Source organism: Vombatus ursinus, unplaced genomic scaffold (genome assembly GCF_900497805.2).
Source record: "Vombatus ursinus unplaced genomic scaffold, bare-nosed wombat genome assembly UNPS02014798.1, whole genome shotgun sequence".
Lineage (NCBI taxonomy): Eukaryota > Metazoa > Chordata > Mammalia > Diprotodontia > Vombatidae > Vombatus > Vombatus ursinus.
In genome coordinates, this window is record NW_020954576.1 from 20,373,314 (window position 1) to 20,388,481 (window position 15,168).

Genomic DNA, 15,168 nt, shown 5'->3' on the forward strand with positions numbered 1-15,168 from the left:
AAACAACTTAAAGGATAGAAATGTAAATCCCGCAAGTTTAAAAAAAAAAATCAACTCCAAAAGTGTATGATGGGTGAAAATATGGCTTAAGAGCTATAGAGAAAAAGAGTAAGTAAACTGATGAATAGTGTGAACAAAAATTCCCACCTAGGTTGATTTAACAAGTGCAGTGCTCAGAACAAAGGAGTTTATAGACCTACTGTATTCTATGTGCTGATAAGATCACATCATGAATATTATTACTCAGTTCTGAGGTACCACACTGAAAAAATGTGTCCAGAGGAAGACAAGCAAGACACTCTGGAAACCCTGTCATCTGAGAAATAGCTGATTGAACTGGGGATATTTAGAGAACACTTGGGTTAGGGAGGAAATTTGGCATTTAAAGTGAAGAAATTGGGGGATTATGTAATCTAACACCCTTATCTGTCTGCTTAGAGAGAGGAAGTGACTTTCCCCAAGGTGCTGCACAGCTAGTAAAGGCTGTAGAAGTGAGTTTAATGCTGAGATTTTTGCCTGAATTTCTTTTAACAAGAGAATGGAACTTGCAAACCTAGGCCAGGGAGCCTGACTTCAATTACTGGTAACATTCTATTATTAAGGGAATAAGTCAATTAAGTGTTTAACACAATGTCTGGCACATAGTAGAAGTTTAATAAATGCTATGTTCCCTTCTATATCTATCTAGAAAAGTAACTAGAGATCACAAAGAGGCTTCATAAAGAATATTAGCCTCATTTCCTTTTTTATTTTTATTTTTTTTACCACATGGGCAGATAGGTACATCAGAGGCTATAGCTATAATTTCGGATTTTAGCAAAGCATTTGGGAAAAAAAAAAAACATTCATACTAATCTTGTGGAAAAGATAGAGTCGTAAGCTAGAGGACAGTAACAGTTTGATGACTTTTGTAACTGGTTGAATGGGAGACCCAAAATATAGTTGCTAATGATTCTATGTACCCAAAAAGACACTCCATCTCCTTTCTCCAAGACTTTGCAATGGTTCTCTTTCATACCAGAACACTCTTTCTCATTTCTACCTCTTAGAACACCTGGGTTTCCTTCAAAATTCAACTCAAATGCCATCTTCTGCAACCTTACCTGGTCCATCCCCCTCCTCCCAGCTGTAAAAAGCCTTTACCTCAAAAGTTACCTTCCATCTACTGTATGTGTACCTCGTATATACTACCTACTAATTTACATGTTGTGTTCCCCATTAGAATGTAATCTTCTTGAAAGCATGTACTGTTTTTGCCTTTTTTGTATCCCTAGTACTTAATATAGTGGCTAGCCCACAACAAGTACTTAATAAATGCTTGTTGCTTGAAATCACCTTGGAAGGGCTCCAAAGGAGTACCTCATGGAGTCATATTTGCCTTATGCTCTTTTTATCAATGACACAAATAAAGGGATAATTACCAGGTTTACAAATGATACAAGGCCAGGAAGTATAGCTAACACACTTGATGACATGCCCGTGTTGGGATTCACAAAGATTTGAGGCTAGACAAACTAAACAATGGGCCACATTGAATAAGATGAAGTTAATAGAGACAAAGGCATAAAATCAACTAAGTGCAAGATGAAGGAAGCATGACTAGAGGGGTTTGTCTGAAAAAAGACCGTGGGTTTAACAAGACTAAAAACCAAATGAGTCAACAAGATAATATGGAGGCCAAGAAAACTAAGGTATATTTAGAATGCATTGAAAGGAAGTGTAAAGAGGACTAAAGGTGGGGTGGCCTTTGTAGGACTGACTTTGTCCTGGTCAGATTGTATCTGGAATATTGTCTTCTGTTCGTTCCGGTTGCCACAGAAATTGAAAGAAGCACATTTTGGCTTGAGTTAAGGAAAAAACAATTATTAAAGCTATCTAAAATAGAATGGGTTGCTTCATAAGGAAATGGATTCCTCTTCACTTCAGGTCTTGAAGCAAAAGCTAGATGACAACTTACTGGGTATGATATAAAGGGGTCTCGTTCAGGTACAGTTGGGGACTAGATGGCTTCTGGAGTTCTTTCCTTCGATTCCAAATGTCTAGTATCCAATCTGCCCCGCCCCCCACTCAAACCCCTCCCCAACTGCTGCCTTCAATTTTTTTAAAGGTTGTCATACGAAGATGAATGCACCATTCTGAGCAGAACTACAATCCACGGGTGAAAGGGCTTTCTAACAAAAGCTGGCCAAGGATACACATGAGGCAATTTAGTTAAGTCGAAAGAATGTTAATTGGTCTAGGAGGAAGAAGAGCATAGTCCGAGTTACAGCTTTTTTCAGGCAAGCAACAACTTCTCAGTTTCCTTATTCACAAAATAAGGATAATAATTCTTGTTTAGGATCACAAGAAAAATATGTAACTCAAGTTACTAAAGAAATATAAGCTCCTCATTATTTTTCAAAGTAGTGAGTTTCCTGTCAACAAAAGGTGCTCAAGCAAAGGCAGGATTACTATTTCTGAGCGTTGTTCTAGAAGGCTTTGCTTCATTAAGTGAAGGTTCAAATAAATTCTCTCTTAAAATTCAGGTTCCTCAAGTCTAAGACTTAGCTATAATCTGTCTTTTTGAATATGGTTATTTGTTTGATTAAAAAAAAACTATAACTTAGATCCTAGAAACTTTTACAGTTAACATGGATCCCTCAGATTCTTTACTTCAAATTCCTTTTGAAATATAAAGTGATAACAAGGACATGATTTTGTGCCAAGATAAAAGCTTGTGAAGATCATCATTCTGTTTGCACCAATGGTCAAGATTAGGAAGCCTCAGAGAAAAGAAAAAAAAAACAACCACCAAAAACAGGTTTTTTGGGGGGGGAGTAGTGGCCAACTTTATCTAGGCAATTGGTCTACCTGCTTTTCCCATTAAAATATTTACATAATTATGGCTTGTTAGTAGCTTGCTCCTTCTCTGATCATAAGAAATTTTAGACCACAAAAGAAAAACAGACACTTATAATAGCAAAACAAAAAAAAAGTTTTATTTTTTTAATGTCACACAGCAGTGAAACAATGAAATCAGAACTGATGTATCCATTGGATGACACTATCCAAAACTGACACATTTCAACAATACTGAAAATATTCTTTATCTACCCTGGTCCCTCCAAAGAGGAGGGTAAACGAGAAAAGAGAAAGAGTGAAGCAACAAACCAGAGCATCAAGACAAAGAAGTCCTTCCATGTGGTTCAGAATGATTGTGGGTTGAGCCTTAGAACTCAGGCAGCTGCACTACCACTGCTCGAGAGGTGGGGAGCATAATGTTTATGTCTGGTGACATCTATGGAATCTTTCTCAGAATGTTATAAAATACAGAGGGAATTGCAAAGAAAATCAATTATACTGAAATAATGGCGTGAAAATATCTGTAATACTTATAAGCACCCTGGTCCCAGAGACAGGTGGGTACACTGTGGCTTTCGACCCATCACCACAAAATTCAGCAGCGCTGACAAAGACTTCCACATGCACCCAGTCTCACCATTCTCATGCAGCAATAGCACACCTTGCTTTTCCAGTCACCAGCGCTTATTGTCAAGGAATTCAATCAAATACAAAGGCAAGGGGTGGATGTGAAAGGGAGCCTACAACGACAGCTATCCAGTGTTCAGCCTATTTGGTTTGAGAAGCTGCTGCTGCCCAACTTCCAGGATGTACGTCCAGGAGAAAAAGCACAGGAAGAAAACCAGCAAGATTCACCTATCTCTTTTCTGGTATCGCTGCTGCCCGTGTCTGCTCTTTGGGATAAGAGCTCCAAAGAACTCTCTCTCTATGTTCATCACTCAACTTCTAGAAACTTTAATAAAGTTTCTGTTCTCATGATGGTTAAATTATAAAGACTGACCATAAACTATTTCTATCAATAAATAAGTCACAAACAAAATATTTAAGAATTTTACAAAACAAAATAAGACAGTTGTCACTGGTGGCCTCTTCTGGTTTGTCAACCACAGTCATTCCTGTGAATAAAGATTTATACATGAAAATTATGATAGCTATATAATGAAGGCCTTGGGTTTGCTTTTTTTTTTTTAAGTGAGATAACCTTTCTATACTAAACTTTAGCTTTTTTTCAGTCTGATACATATATGCAAGTTACAATTCTGAACTTTTCAGAAGTTGATCTAGAAATTCAAATTTGAACACTGTTTAATTAAGCTTTCAAAAATACTACTTATAAAAATTAATTTAAAAAACTCAAAGAATGTTTAATATTACAAGTTTAACACTAAGAGATTTGAAGATGTGCCAAGGAGGTGGACAGCTTGCTCTAAATCTTATCCTAATTCACTGGAGAGTTAAACACCACCACTCCCACCAAAAATTAAGCCTCAATAATGAAACCAGTTAATTTAGTAATCAACTAAGTTGTAATAGGCACTGAAATAGGATGATGCTTTTAAAATTTGGATAAAATAATTTGCAACCCAAAATATCCAAATCTCTCTAAAACATCTTTCATTTGCAAGATTTTCATGGATCTGTGGGCTTTTTGACTAGTTACAAACTTTCATACAATTTTAAAAAAAAGATTGTTTACATTTATATAACTTTTAAGGTTTACAAAAGTGCCTTAAATACATTGCCTTATTTGATCCTCATACAAAACTGTGAAGTACATAGTGTAAGTATTAGCCTTATTTTACAGGCCAGAAAACTGAACCAGAGTTGGTAACCTGCCCAAGCCAAACAACTATTACACATCGGAGTCAAAATTTGAACCTAGATGCTCTAACTCCAAGATCTGTACTACTCCTATGACTTTAATGGAACACCAAAACCAAGAGGTTATCCCTCTCACCTGCCTTCTTCCTATAAGGGTGCTTGTGGTATCTGGCCAGCCAGTCTTTCTTTTTTGTCCTAATATTTTTAAAGAACTCAAACTCAGGTTCCCAAAGATTTTGCAGGAAATCTCAAGAACTCTTTTTCATCAACTCTCCTCAAACTATACGGATTCATTTGGTTCATTTGTTCAGTTAATATTTAACCATTTTAAAAAGGTCTCGGACTACTAAGGGGTAAGAGAACATATACTACACTAACAGGATTTATAATTTAACAACACACAGAGTAATACTGTTTGGTTTCTTGGGGAAATGCAGAAATGAGGTAATACAGACATTTCAAGCTTTAGCTGGATAAATCTGATTTATTAACATCACCTACACTCAAAATCTAAAGCAAAAAAGTATCTTAAATATTAGGATGATCCCCAAACTCTGGTTACCAAATACTGCACCCAGTTGGTGATTTTGACTCTTTTGAAATGTGATTGACATGCACACACTAAAAATATAAATTGAAATCAGTATGTTTTATCTTATTCATAATCTAGCTACAGCTTTTAATTTCAAATACAGTGTTAAAATTATAACTGACACCAGAACAAAGATGGAAAGTATCAGGCATTAATTGGTTATGAAACAAAATTTGACTTCAGACCATTTCTCTAAAGTGATATAGTCCATTAAAACCTATTACCAAAGAAAGCAGTCCCCAGGAAATATAAGATATTAACAAGCATATACATGTGAATTAAATATTTGCTAGGTACCCATTGTGTAAATAGCACTACAACAGGCACCAGAAGTATACAAAGGTAAGGGAAATACAAAAGATACAGTCCCTAATCAGAACAAGCCAATAATCAAAAATTACTTCAAATGAATAAGTTCCAGACAGGGAAGACACAAGACATATATCAATTATGTCAGCCTGTAAGCCAGAAGGACCTGTGTTCAAATACTACCTCTGTGTGACCCGAACAAGTCACTTCATTCCTCAGTGAGCCAGGGAACTCTTAAAAACTGTAAACTGAGAAGGTTCTGATATGCACTTGCAGGGGTTTATCCAATGAAATCAAAGGTCCCTCTAGTCCCTATCCCTAAATCAGTCTTTATTTAGTTGCTAAGTTGAAGAAAGGACTATGTGGGATAACAGAATTCTTTATTAAGGCAAATGAAATCATCTACTTAATTCTTGGTTATATAACTTATTAATACTAAAAGACTTTACCTAAAAATATTGCTTTAGATTCCAAAACTACAATTCAGCCAAAGGAGATAACAATACTGAGCTCTTTAGAATATAAAGTCAATAATTTATCATTGATGACTGCTATTACTATGAAACAAACAATATTATATTGGAAACATTGTCATGCTTCAGTAAATTCCCACTAAAATGAATACTTATTGTCTTGGATGAGATGATTTGGCTCACCAATTCACAATGGTAAGCAATTGCTTACACTGCCTAGCTGGTATATTAATGAAAAAATTCTCCAGCACAAAGGTTCTTAACTTTTTGTGTCATGGACCAACTTTGGCAATATGGTAAAATTTATAGACCACTTCTCAGAATGTTTTTAAATACTGACAGTTCTAGCTTTATGTAAGTGGACCACTCTGCAGACATCTACATAAAGTGATGTTTACATATTGCAGGCCTTGGGGAAAGGAAGCAGGAAGGGAGGTAAGGAAGGGGCTGAACACCAGTGGAAGGAAGGGGCTGCATACAGAGAATGGAGAACAGGAGGAGGAACAAAAGAGAGGCAAGGCTGGGGCCAGCCACATGGGGACCTGGCTGGAAATGAGAACACCACACAGAGGGCCCAACACATGGACAGTGAAGGCAAAGGGTCTCCTCTCTTGGCACTGGAGGTCTCAAAGACAAGCCTCTGATTCGGTAGCCATGGTGCTTCCATTCTTCTGCTTTCACTTGGAAGGTTTTATTTTTTCGTAGTTTGGTTGTTTTTTTGGTGGGGGTGAGAAGCCACAGAGCCAAGGGGTATGAGCAGAGATAGAGAGGAGAGACAGAGAGAAGACAGGGAGGGAACAATATTGTAAAGTTAACATGATAGTTTTTTTGGAATGTGGATTTCTTTCAGAATTCTTTACATGAAGTCGAATTTGCAGAATGTGAATTTATGTAAAGCAAGAACTGTCTGTACATAAAATAAAGTACATAGAACTATTGTTGACATTCAGTCATTTCAGTTGTGTCTGTGTCTTCGTGACCCCATTTGGGGTTTTCTTGGCAAAGATACTGGAGTGATTTGCCATTTCCTTCTTCACATCATTTTACAGATGAAGAAACTGAAGCAAACAGGGTCCCAAAGCTAGTGTCTCATGCCAAATTTGAACTCAAGTCTTCCTGACTCCAGGCCCAATACTCTATCCATTGTGCCACCTAGCTGCCTCTTACACAGGATTACAAAGAAAATCATACACCTAATTTAGATTAAAAACAATACTGATAAAATATAAAAATATTGATAAAAATGTAAAATTCATTCAAGTTCTCACACATTAACAGAAAACTTTTGCAAAATTAAATTTAGATTTATTTCTTAGCTTTGCAGATTTAGGGCCCTAAGCATACAAATGGAGGACTTTAAACGAAAATTGTTTAAAATGTCTTTCAATTTAAAGACAAGTTAATGGGGAAAAACACTTCCATTTTTTTGAAAGTGTTTAACAAGTAGACTCAAGTGTACCTGTTATACTGAATTATATTTGACTCTCTATACTTTGCTGAATAATACCCAAGCTATAAGAACAATCTTGATTAGGGTAGGTGGCCTATTTCAAAAAGCGACTAGCTGGGGGAAAAAAACAGAGTAGTAACTTTGTAATATAAATTGCTCTATTTCTAGGTAAAATTTCAGTACATTTGATCATCCAGATATTTTCTTTGAGTATGTGGATGCTTTGGCTTTTGTTTCCTTCCTTTCCATACCTCTCGTTTCACTATCAGGATTGCTAATTAGGAGATTTAAGAGAAAGGCATAAAAAGAAAAAACCTTTAAGTAATCATCTTTGAAGCTCAGCATTTTATTGCTGGCAGAAACAAAAAATTTTAGAGTTAGAAGGAACCTCAAAGGTCAACTATATCCAGAAACAAATACTTACATATCCCTAAAGTGGTCAACCAATCTATGCTTGCAATGATGCTTGAAAAATTAAAAATAGAAGCATTCTACTTTTCCAAGTAGCCTATTTCCACTTATGCAATGACTTTCTGTTATCAAGTCTAAAGTTGTGCCTCTCTGCAACTTACACACCCATTGTTCCTGCTTTGCTTTCTGTGATAAAAGAGAACCAACCTAATATACCTCTTCTGGCATGAAAACCTTTCAAATTATTGAATATTGCTAACATGTCTCCCTAAACAAGTCTTCAGTTTTCTGAAATAAACAAACACTCCTCCCCAATCCCAGTTTCTTTAATATATCCTCAGATATGACATGAACTAAAGACTTTTCACCATCCTAGTTACCTCATCTATACATGCTCCTACCTCTTAAACTGTGGCATTTAGAATTGAAAACAATACTCCAGATGAGGTCTGACTATGAGGAAGAACATTAGGACTATCACTTCCTTATTCCTAGAACATAGGCTTCTCAATATAACCCAGGACATCAACAGCATTTTTGGCTGCTATATCACAGTTCACATTGAGCTTAGACACTCCACCATCTCCCTATCTTTTTTTTTTTTTCCAGACATATATAATAGACATTGTAAGGTGGATACAGCAGCCTAAGAAATCTAACAAAATTTTACTTTTTGTGTAGTGACATCTGGAAATAGTTTGATTCCTTTCCAGTTCTACATTTCTATAAAGTACTTTAAAAGATTTGAAGGAACCCCAAAATGAGACATGACAGCTTTTGCTCTATGAATAACCAACAAGGCTAATTAATCTACACTAAGTCAAAGTCAATAAGCATTTGCATTTATTAAGTGCTTCCTGTGTTCCGGGCTCTGGGGATAATAATCCCAGTCCCTGCTCTCATTTTTGGCATTTGAAGGGTTTAAAACAGCAGCAGTGGGGGAAATGAAGTTCATAAGAATAAAGCAGAAATAGCTGAGATGCAGTTAGGGATTCAGCTGAGATTATGAAACATAAGTTTGTCTAAAATCAACTCAATTTCATGACTTCCTCAAATGATTCTCCAGCAGTCTGGGAGTAGCAGCAAAAGTATCAGATGATAGAGGTTACCCAGAACTGACATTACAGGTGCTACATGGGATATATCCAGTGTTACCAGGGAGATGGTAAAATAGTACCTTTGATAACTGTGTGCAAACAAATACTCCTAAAATGTTTTGAAAAGGGTTTTCTTAAGTTAATTTAAAGATGTTCCTATCTTTCGCTTAACCCCTATAGTCCACAATAGTTAAAATTTACTTCAGTCCTCATCAAATGATCCCAAATTTCATAATTGATAAGGTTTTTTCATATTGGAACTCTGAATAACCCATGCTAATCTTATAACCTACTACCAATCATAATCGAGAGTTAGATATTAAAAATATTCCCAGACATGGTATGAAGGTTAAAAAAAAGTTAGGTCTCCAGTTATAAAAGTAAGAAAACAAATTATCACTAAATGCTTTTAAATATTAAGTAACATGAACAAAAATTAAATGCAATAATGTTCCACTTACCAATATGAGCTCTGTCAGAAATTATAAGCCTTTTTTCCCAACCTTCAAGACCTAGAGGCAACAAAAAGGGAGGAAAAGGGAAGAAAAAGTCAGCCTTAGATCAAACATTTGTTTTACAATAATTCTTGAACTAAATTTTTTAAAAATTACATTTCTTCCTACCAAGCCCAAGATCATGCTTTTAACAATGTTTCTCCTTGAAAGAGTTCTCCAAAGAGTCAATGAAATGTTGAATGATGCAGTTATTAATGAATATTAGTGCTCAGCTAGACCAGTTTTAAAGATAATGAAACTAAGATTTGAAAGTTAACTCCAAACCTCTACCCCAGCAACTTACATCAGAAACTAGACTTGTGAACTATGAAGGGAGGCAAATCTTCTGAACTCTTAAGAAATGTGTCTTTTCCCAAAAAGGTCCTTAGAGGAGTGATTCTAAAGAATGGCTGACTTTTAAATATTAAGAATTTACATTTACACAAATTACTACTGTTTCTGAGAAAGAGAACTTATTCCAATGTTACCATCACGAAAACCATTTTTTTGGAATCCTTCCCCCTTTTCCTCCCAAAAAACCCACATATACAAGTATACCAGTCTGTTCAAATTTAAATGTGGAGGCTAGGTCAAACATTTTTTCAGGAGGGACAAGAGTCAGTAAAAGAGCCCACCCTTTAAGATCACCTGGTAGCTTCCAACTCAACAAGTATTTATTTTTAAATATGTCTACTTTACATAAAGCACTGTGCTAAGTAACAGGGATACAAAAAGTAGTTACTGCCCTCAAGGAGCTTTATATTCTACTATTTCTTGAGGGATAGGAGAGATAGACAACAACATAATTTTTAAAAAGAACTGCTAAGAAGGGAGACTCAGAAAAGGTGTTCTCTGGAAGTTAGGATATGGTTTGAGCCTTGAAACAATCACTACATCCAAGGGGCTTATGTGCTATTGGGGAAGACAAACTAGATACAATAAATATCAAAAGATTAAATACAAATAAATGTAAGGTTGTTAATTAAATAATAGGTAGTTAGGAAAGTATCCCTACATTTGGGAGTTAATATGGTATAGTATGAAGTGGTACTGGCTCTGGAGTAAGAATATTTGAGGTCAAAACTTGCCTCTGACAATTACTTCCTATGTGACCTTGAGCAAGTCACTTAAACCTCCCTAGGGCTCAGTTTCCCCATGGTAATACTACCTTTGTTCAATTTGTTCACTGTAACCCTCTACAAACAGTTTTGGTTTGCAACTAAACTCCATGGATCTCAATGACGTCCTATTTGCTAATGTGTTGGCCCAATAGCTTTTTCTCAGTCCTGATCCTTCTGGACTTCTGTGTAATTTCTGACACTGTTGATCATTTCCTTTCCTAAAGTATCATCTACGCTTAGTTGGACCGGTCCTCAGAAAACAATCTATTGTCAAGACTTTTCTTAAAGGCTTCGCCACAGCTAATGCTCAGCTGACATAACCTTTGAGAATACAAGGTTACACTATGCATCCATGATGAAATATCTGAGGACTTTATAAATCTATGTGTATGATTTCTTTCCCCTGCAAGATAGGTCTTTTTATTTATAGTATGGTAAGTCAAACAAGAGATGGAAATATCTCAATTTCTATATTTTTATCACTGGCTATTATTTTAAGCAAGACAAGTTTAAGATATTAATTTAAATGTATTTTAAATGTAATAACCAACCTATATTTAAAAATTGTACTATAAAAAGGTAGATTTCAAATAAAGCAGAAGATGCTGTTAAATTTGGCCAGCATTTTATCTTTAAAAACGCTTTACAAAAGTTTATTACAGACCTAATTCTTACCTTTTCCCTTTTGCACATTTTTCTCTGCTTCTTCAAATAATCCTGGTACATGAATTACCACACCATTTCCTGAAAGAATAAAAACATTTAAACTACAACTCAATCTCAGATGCATTTTTTTAAAGTAGAATAAACTGTGATTATCTAGAATGATAGTAAAATGGGTTATATGAGTTAGCCAAATATTCTGGTTATGAATATGACACACACCTTTTATAAATTACCAATTTTCAAACAACTAGAAAATACTTAAATATTCTTGAAGATGAAATTATACTAAAGAAGAATTAACTGCTACTTGTTAATACTTCCCTTCCACCAATTCCTGGGGGGAAAGCAATGTGGCTATGTATTTCAGATGAATTAGTAGATGTTTATCAACCAGTTGGGTTTCAGTAGGACTCTGAAGGAGAAATGTCAAGACCTGGTAGAGGATGGTAAAAAAAGATATTCTAGGCAACATAGCATGAGTCTGATGGCCTTGATCTCAGAATGTCATAAATAAGTAGGACACAGTAACGAGGAGGGGAGGGATGAAAGTTAAAAGATTTCAAAATCTGATTCATTAGACCAAGGTAATGGAAAAAAGAAATCTTATAATACAGTAAAGCTATAACAAGCAAGCAAAACCTCGTAATAGACCAACCCGACTGATACCTATTATTTCCTAAATTTTCAGTTGCAAGGACTCCTCTTACCTTTTCCACTAAAAGAACCTCTCCAAAAAGCTTCTCTCCCCCCACTCCTCCCCTTTCCTTCCCCATTCAGAAAACCTGGCTGTTGCAAATAAAGCCTTCAGCACAAATTCTTCTACATCTTTACAAAAAAAGAAAAAAGAGAAAAGAAAAAGATGAAGTGGTCTTTGAACAAGTCACTTAACCTTTTTGGGTATACAGTTCTATACACTTGGACTTGGACTAAATTTTCATGAAGGTCCACTTCTACTCTAAAACTCTGATTCCCACATCCTTTTTGGTATCACAAGAAAGAAATAATTTATTGACAACAATTACAATCAGGTATAAATAGCATTCCAAAGGTACTATTCATGATCTTGATGAAAATAATAACACCAACAGAGACTAAGGGAACAAAACTAGACCTCAATTTAATGATCAAATACCACAAGGGATCAAAAGACAAGTACAGAATCATTTTTCTGAGCATTCAAAATAGAAAATTAACCATCCAACTGTTGGGACAACACTACATATTTACCAATGAATGCAGTGACGTTTGGATTGATGATCCCACTTGGTAAGAGATGAAAGTCATACTCCACAGAATCCACAACAACTGTATGGCCAGCATTGTTTCCTCCCTGAAATGTACATTTTAATAGGAATTATTCTACTGATCCTGAAAATTAAATCTGTATTATAAACACTTTGCTTAAATAAGGCATTTCCCAAATATTCAATATCCCATACCCCCTACAAAATACATTCCCAAAAAAGTTAAACCAAAATTCCCTAACAGAGCAATCATAATTTATACCATGTTCCATTTTTGCTGCTTACTATCAACAGAAAGGATGTAAACAACAACAATTTGAAATCTCTGTGTCGCCACCATAGTTGACCAGAGTTTCCCTTACTTAGGTTTGTCTTCATTTATGTTTTGGCATATATTTTTGACATTGCTTTCTTTACTCTCTTAACATATTTCATCTTCTTTTATGTCTCTGAATCCTTCATAGTCAATGTCCCTTAAGACAACAATATGCTATTACCTTAATATACCATAATGTGTTTAGCTACTTCCCAACTGTGGGCACAGTTTGTTTCCAGTTATCCATAATTACAAACAATACCACTATGAATATTTTTACATACGTGACTTTGGGAGGGGTAGCTTATCATATTCAGGAGCACTGACCCATTAGGATAGGTGGATCAAAAAGTATAAAACATGTAGTAACTGCTTGCACACTTCCAAATGGTTTTCCAGAACAGCTCCACCAACATTGAATTAATGTGCCTATCTTCCCAGAATACCCCCAACATCATCTTTTTCCATCTTTGCCAATTTGATGGGAATGAAGCTATTTTAATGAGCATTTCTTATTAGTGATTCTGAACACTTGTTCTGCTTTTTTTTGAAAACCATTCATATCCTTTGAACACTATAACAATTAAAAATTAACGATGGATACTACGATATAACCTTCTGTCCAGTTGGGAGTTCAAAGTTTTGGAACCACAGTGAAGTTATTAAAACTAAATTCAGATCTGTAAAACCTCCCTCTACCTGTCTTTAAAAAAATCCTAATCCCAACTATTTACTAGCAAATGGAAAAGACCTTTCCAGTTTTCTTACTTCCCTCCTTGTACTCTGCAATCCCATGACACTGGCCTCCTTGTTCCTTGCACACAAAACTCAATTCTGCTTCTGAGCTTTTTCATTTGCCTATCCCCATGGCTGGAACTCTCTCCCTCCTCATCTGTCTTCTAGTTAATCTGGCTTCCTTCAAGTTTCAACTAAATTCTCTTCTTTTCTAAGAAGCTTTTATCCCAGTCCTCCTTAATCTTAAAGCCTTCCCCTCTGAGACTGTCCTCAATTGATACTATATGAAAAAAAAAAGTAAAAAAATAAAAAAATAATTTATACTACATGTATGCATGTATGTTATTTGTACATAGCTGTTTGGAGGTTTTCTCACCCATTAGACTGTAAGCTCCTTGAAAAAAAGGGAACAGTTCTTGCATTTCTTTATATCCCCAGAAGTTACCAGAGTGCCTGTTACATAGCAGGCACCTAATATATGTTAGTTAGATTGACTGAAATGTCTCCAAGGATGACGGGACCTAAAGACCTGAAACCTCAAAAGGTCACCCTGGTCAACCTGAACAAGGTAAAAAAAAAAATCCTTCTACAAAATCCAGCAAATTGTCATCTAGCCTGTGCCTGTAGAATTTCAAAAAAGGAATTCCATTACCCCATGAAGGATTCAATTCCATGTATGGATAGTTCTAATTATTAGAAAAATTTTCTTTAAATCAAGCCTAAATCTGCTTCTTTGAAACAACTACCCACTGCTCCTAGTTTTGCCCTCTATGGCAAATAATAATAATAATTTTGAAACCTTCCATACAGCCCAATCCTTCCACATAAGCACTTGAAGAAAGCCAGTCTGTTCCCTCAAAGCCTTCTTTTCTCCAGGCCAAACATCTCTAGTTCCTTCAACCAATCCTAATATAGCATATTTTAGTCTTTGCACAATACTGATTATCCTCTCCCTGTTTGTCTTTCTGAAAATAACATGGTCTTACCAGAGTAAAATAGGGAGTTACTACCACCCTTGGACTAGATGCTGTTTCTCAATGCAGAACAGATATTAGCTTTTTGGGCAGGCACGTAATTTTTTCATCCACTCAACTTTGGGTTCATTAAATATGATATCTGACAAGTAACACAGATTCCCTCCCTTTCTGCTCTAAGTACGAGGTATCCTCTTTACATTTTTTTTGCTTCCTTGTCTGATGGAAATTAGAAGTGGTCAACTGGACTTACTAGAGTAGTGGCAGATATCTATCCAGATTAGGATACCACTCAGGAAAAACTCACTGGATATAAACAACAACAACAACAAAAAAAAAAGAATTCCAAAAGAATGGCAGATATACCTGAGTCTCCAAGGTATTCACAATAGCATTAACAAACAATATTGTAAAAAATGGACAGAATATTTTATCAACTGGGAGGGACGATTAAATTAAATCACAATGTGTATATAGAGGAACCACTTGTCCCTTCAGTAATTAATAAAAGCTTCTAGGTCACTTAACATTGTTAAAAATAAAGTTATAGTAAATTCCACATACCAAAATCTAAGGGTTTGTCCAAAAAGTTAACATATAAGATATACAATCATCTGATTCAAT

At 35.5% G+C, this 15,168-nt stretch overlaps 1 protein-coding gene across 1 annotated transcript in view; it reads right to left on the bottom strand.

Moving 5' to 3' along the window:
* The window catches only part of LOC114049753 (adenylosuccinate synthetase isozyme 2-like), a 46,927-nt gene that overhangs the window by 16,443 nt on the left and 15,316 nt on the right, over nucleotides 1–15,168 (bottom strand). Inside the window, 3 exon segments of the mRNA XM_027871144.1 lie at nucleotides 9,456–9,506; nucleotides 11,285–11,353; nucleotides 12,503–12,605. Coding sequence (XP_027726945.1) covers nucleotides 9,456–9,506; nucleotides 11,285–11,353; nucleotides 12,503–12,605 — 223 coding nt within the window.